This window comes from Macrobrachium rosenbergii, chromosome 15 (assembly GCF_040412425.1).
Source record: "Macrobrachium rosenbergii isolate ZJJX-2024 chromosome 15, ASM4041242v1, whole genome shotgun sequence".
Classification (NCBI taxonomy): Eukaryota; Metazoa; Arthropoda; class Malacostraca; order Decapoda; family Palaemonidae; genus Macrobrachium; species Macrobrachium rosenbergii.
The window spans coordinates 27,298,945-27,305,176 of NC_089755.1; the positions used below are offsets into that span (position 1 = coordinate 27,298,945).

General features: G+C 37.5%; 1 protein-coding gene across 1 annotated transcript in view; it reads right to left on the minus strand.

Annotated features, from left to right (window-relative positions):
• Positions 1–484: 484 nt before the first annotated feature.
• The window catches only part of LOC136846480 (class A basic helix-loop-helix protein 15-like), a 46,095-nt gene continuing 40,347 nt past the window's right edge, over positions 485–6,232 (minus strand). The window contains exon 3 of the mRNA XM_067117291.1: positions 485–962. Within this exon, the coding sequence (XP_066973392.1) occupies positions 624–962 (339 nt within the window). The 3' untranslated portion in view covers positions 485–623. The remainder of the gene's footprint in view (positions 963–6,232) is intronic.

Sequence of the window (6,232 nt, forward strand, 5' to 3'; positions counted from 1 at the left end):
ATTGGAAAAAGCTTGGGTAACGGACAATGATTATAACATGGACTAAATTTCCTGTTCCATTTTTAGGGGGTTTCTCACTTCAGTAGTTTTGGCCTTAGCCAGGAATTAATACAAGTGGTGTTTCAGTTTTGTGTATCTATAAAATGAACAGAGCTGCTTGAAAGGGTCAGAAAATTACAAATACTGGAAAGATTATGGAATGTAAATACGTTATCTTTTATTAGCAATACTTGCATGTTCCGCCCACGGCAACATGTCTGGTGTAGGTGAGAGAGAGAGAGAGAGAGAGAGAGAGAGAGAGAGAGAGAGAGAGAGAGAGAGAGAGAGAGAGTAAATGGGTTTTCTAGAGTAAGAACTGAGATGAAGATTGGAAATAAGACTTCGTATTTCCTCCATAAAATCCTTCTGGAATCAAGGCTTGGAATGCAACACAGGTAATGAGTTCCAGGTACATTTATCCACTTTCGGAAACTTTCCAGTAAAATACCTCATTTCCAAACTTCAAAAACTGCAATACATTTCCCCGCCTCCCTTTTTTTTTCCTTTTTTATTTTCCTTGCAGCCAAGCAAACACCATAATACTGTCCGGCGGTCGAACAATGGAAGTGAACCCGATGAACGCCCTAAAAGATTTCCGTGTCTTTGGAGATCATATTGTTGTTGTTGTTGTTGTTGTTGTTGTTGTTGGGGCTGGTGATGTTGTTGTTGAGAATGACTTGGCTGGTAGCAGTATTGGTGGTGCTGGTGCTGGTGGGGGTGTTCGGACTGGAGTAGCAGGGGTTTGGAGACGTAGGCTGTGTCGTTGAGGAGGGACTCGGGAAGAGCTGGTAGGGTTTGTCCTCGCCTCTCATCTCGCACACGACGTTCGTCAGAGCCATGATGTAGTTCTTGGCCAGCGTCAGCGTCTCGATCTTGGACAGCTTTCTCTCCCTCTTCACGTGGGGGATCACCTCCCGCAGAGCCTGTGAGACAAGAAAAAACAGGACATGCGTAAGTTAGTAAATATTCTGTTGCTCAATAAATCAGATGATTCGTAAATATCTGGAAAGAGCAAGTAATTAATCTAACACGCAAGTAGTTAGAACATTCTCGAAACAGACAGAGTATTAAGATATAACGCTAAAATCCCACGTGGTTGTGAATTCCTGGACTGGAAGCTTGGTGAATCCAAAATCAGTGTTATTCATTCATAAGAAAAGGGAAGGTTTTTGAATTCTAAAATCGATGTGATAATAAATTCATAAAAATACGAAATTAATAAAGTCCAAGTCTGTTAGAAAACACTAGGAAATAAATTAATACATTTAAATTCCATGTGGTTAGTGAATTCTTGAAGAATGGATTAAGAATGTCTAAAAACATTATGGTTAATTACTTCCTAAAAGAGATAAATGTCAAAAATAGGTGAGTAAAGTACCTAGAGAGTGGATATCAGTATATGCACAGTAATAAGCGGCTAGTAAATTCTGCTTTACGGAGATGAAAAAGTTTCCAAGTCTAATATAATGTCCTACAACGGAATCAGGAACATTCAGTTGTTAACAAAGCGGTGAAGGTAGTAAACAACATAGCGAAAAGTACGTGTCAGAAAACTCTGTTAATAGACTATCACATAAAGGAACCTGTTCCTTGTGAACCTTCGTAGGGGGGCAGTGTCATCAACGCACCTCACGCGCAGTGTACTGTAGGCATTACTTAAAGTTTCTTCGCAGCGTCCCTTCGGTCCCTAGCTGCAACCCCTTTCATTCCTTATTACTGTACCTCCATTAACATTCTATCTCTTCCATCTTACTTTCCACCCTCTTCTAACGACTGTTTCACAGTGCAGCTACGAAGTTTTCCTCCTGTTACACCTTTGTAACCTTTTACTCTTAATTTTCCTTTCAGCGCTGAATGACCGCATCGGTCCCAGCGCTTGGCTTTCGGCCTAAATTGTATATTCTACATTCTGTTCCTGTGAACAGCTGGACGTTGCACAAGAGACAGATACGTCAGATGGATGGCACGCGAGCACAGTGATTAGGCAAAACGTGACCTTGAATAGAAAATATTCCGTTATTAAGGGTCTCGTAGTATTCCCGATGGGGATTTGTAATCTGCGCTGCTCGAATAAATGACTGGAATATATTCCACCTCATCACAGAACCTGATCTTTTATCACTGAATTACATCCAGGTGTCCACTAGACTGAAATGAAGACACTTACGATAAAAATATATAATGGAATTAACGAACTTTTCAGACTATTTTTTAGGTTCTAAACATTAATTCAGAAGATTTTATACATGGGATTTATATTGCAAACTTTGTGACGCCAGTGTTAGAGCTACGTATTATTATTACTGGAGTTAAATGTGACAGCTGCATTTAATTTGTTTCGTTTTTGCAATTATTCTTTTGACTGCTTTTCTCTTTTACTGTGTTCCGCCGTAACTCTCTATATTTGTAATTTTTTCATAAATGGAAAGGTAAACATTTGTTAGTGGAGATTTTTTTCATAGGAAAAACAGTGTGTTCCCAGTTGCAAATTAACATCGGTGTCTACCAGGAAGTCTTGAACCTACACTGAAATAAAGAGTGGATCGTCCGTAGATTTTAATTCGTCGAGCTTTTACCCCGTATGAGGATAGTGCCGCTAGTGCACCTCACGCGGTGCACTGTAGGCATTACTTAAGGCTCTTTGCATCATTCCTTCGGCTCCTAGCTGCAACCCCTTTCATTCCTTTTACTGTACCGCCATTCATATTCTTTCTTCCGCCTTACTTTCACCCTCTTCTAACAGTTGTTTCGTCGGGCAATTGCGAAGTTTTCCTCCTGTTACACCTTTTAAAGCCCTTACACTCAATTTTCCTTTCAGCGCTGAGTGGCCTCATAAGTCCTAGTGCTCGGCCTTCGGCCTAAATTGTATATTCTATCTATCTTGTGCTTTTAGACAGCGTTCCGTCCAGGCGCTACCAAGCATGAAAAAGACTTACACAAGCAACGCCTCACGGCACAAAACTCTACCGGCGATTCACTTCTTGTTTCAACACCTGCCAAGACTTCATAGTAACCTTCGATGTTATTTTGCAAGTAGTAGACAATGCAATTTTTTTGTATTTAAAGAATTACCACCAAAGAATGTTCACCTCTCCAGTCATGAAAGAATGACAAGTATGTGAGTTACTGGCGGAATGCAAACCGGAGAAAAACAAACATAAGAAAAACTGGATAAAAATTGTACAAATTAAATGCAGCTGATTTTGTACTGACAATGAACTCCACTTTCTTGAAAGAGGGTCTTCTACCTACATATATAATATTACCCTTTAAACGGCCGACAACTAGTTATCGCATTTTCGTTCTCCCTTCTTTTAGCTATCATACCGGGCCTGGTTTTCCTCAAGGTAGTGTTCTGAGACCTTTATTGTTTATAGTGTTGGTCAGTAAGGTGATGTCTGTTCTAGAAAATGCGAGAGAGGCAATAGACTGAACGTCACTAGAACAGTCTTTATAGCCTTTATTGATTAGCCACTGGCAGACCATCCAGACTGTCAACGACTGACTTGAAAGAGAAAATTTTAGTTGAGAGATTTTAGATATTTGACAATACTTCGTGTTATTCATCTAACAATTATTCTTCCCATAACACTAGACAGAAAGGGTTTAAATGCAGAGTGAAAGATTTTTTTTTGGATGACTTGTACTGTATGTCAAGAAAGGACTTCTAAATGTCACACGTTTTAGGATCGTTTGTTCTCTCTCTTTTTTTTTTTTAATACTTTCCTCATATCTGGGTGCCAGCGGTTTCCCTGGATCTTTGTATTTTAGAAATATTTTGACTTAAATGAGGCTTCATTTTTCTCAGCAACGGTAATAATTAAGAAACAGACCATTGTAGGATGACCAGTTGTACTTCCTGTTTCAATATTGGACTTTTTATTAATGACTCTAGTGCCTGTACACCATGAACTGTGCGTGCTACTCGTTTAGTGCCTTTCTGAGCTTATCTGTATCTATATATCTACTTATCTATATATATCTCTATATCTACATATGTTTCTCTCTATATATAAGATGTATCTATATATCGATATCTAAATAAATCTCCATATATAATATATACAATATAATTATATATGTTATATAATATATACAATATATATATATATATATATATATATATATATATATATATATATATATATATATATATATTTATATATTATATGCTATATATATATATTATATATACAGTATATGTACATGTATATATTAGTTCATTAATTATTAAGCATATTTTGTCTTCTGATTTCTCCTCTTTAACATATGAGTTTCTGTTCTGTGGAAACTCGCTTTGCAAGTCAATGGTCTTTAGGAAATTTCCATATGAATGCTTGTTCACTTTGAATAATACTAACCATATAACATAATAAGTAAGATAATTCGTACCATGGAAAGTTTGCCTCAGAATTTAGCTACTGAGGCTTACTGCAAATGTGCGGGTTGGAGTTCCCGGAGCAAAATAGGATGCATTTGGAGATGCTTGGAAGGGGCTTGATTTTCGCAAATACATGCTGTTGAAAGGACATTCATAAGTATATTCGGGAAAGACATAAGTATTGAGGAGTATGCTGATGAATGCAATAGTGAAAAGAGGAATGTCTGCAGCTATATTCGATCATCATTAGGTGAAGCTATAGTTAAAATAGCTAGAAGTTGATATTCGAGAGGAAGGGATGGAAATGTGGCTATAAATGTGATAAAAACGTGAGACTGATGAAAAGAAAGCGAGAAGAGAGCATAAAGAGAACATGGATGAAATAAGTGCTAGGGTTAAACACTAGAATGTGCAAAGTAAATGACTGGGAAAATGTCAGGTTTGGGTTGTAAGAGCAGCAGCGAATATTTTCGGGTACAGGAGGTTGGCAGAGGGAATAAGTGGAATGAGGAAAATGGAAGGTTTAGTGAAAGTATAAATAGAGTGAGTAGAAACTGCATGACAGAAGAAAGGATGATGTATAGATATACAGGAGGATGGATGGTTAGTTCCAAAGAATGTGAGAGAAAGGATGGAAAGTAATCATAAGGGGAAAGGTGAACAATAATATTTGGGAGTACATTAAGAGAAAAATATTAATGAATAAAATATGCCAATAGCAAATGCAAGCTAGAGAAATGTTGTCGGAAGTGAATGCAATCATAGTTCGATGGAATAAGAGATGGGATTATAAGTGAGATAACCACGCTGGTGAAAGTATAATTGAAAGTTTGATCAGGGTGTGTATAGTATATCTGGATGAGGGAAAGGTTCCAAAGGAATGGGCGTGAGGAATAATTGTTCCATTGTATACACAGGTAAAAGGTGACTAAGACAAGTGCAAGAGTTATCGGGCCAAACATAAATGTCAGCATTTTCACTGAGAAAGTAAGACAGAAAACAGGATAATCACTAGGAAGAGAACAGCAAGCTTAGACAAGGAAGGCAGTGTTGGTCTAGGAGTTAATTATAAAATAGTTATAAGAAAATTTGAAAATAATGGAAAAAAAGATTATCTAGTATACATGACCTAGGAAAGCCTTACGATAGAACTGATAGAGGGGCAAAATGGAGGGTTCTGAGAATGTCTGGTATAGATTAGATAATGTGATCGATTATAACTTTTTATGACGACTATAAAGAGGGGATAGCGACTGGTTTAGTGTATGAAGTGGGTCTCAGACAAACTGTTATTATCTTCATGGCGGTCAGATATCTTTCTGGATGTGTCGTTGCAAAAAGTGGGATAAAGTACATTAAATGTAGGTGTAAAAACTGGAGGATCAGAAAATGAGTCATGAATGCAATATGAAATATTTGATCTTTGCAGACAATACAGGGGTAATGAGGAATAACGAAGAGACACTGCATAGATTAATTAAAGAGTTTTAGTGATTGCATCAAATGGCACTCGGAAAAATGGAGCAGATAAGGTTTAATATGGATGATGAAAGAGATCGATCTATAGAGCCACCTGAGAGCAATTAGAAGAGATAATGGCAAGATAATAGAAGAGCCAATTCACAAAAGAGGAGGTAGCAGGGTGTGTGAGTGAAATATTGGGGAAAAGAACTAAAATCTTTGGAAGCACAGGTAGAACTGTATAAAAGGGATTGTTAAGTAAACTGTCCTTCAAAGACGTGAAACGTGGATGCTGAATGTAAATGAAGAAAAAAGGTTGAAAAGGTTTTGAGACGGAATGTTTGCGTGTGG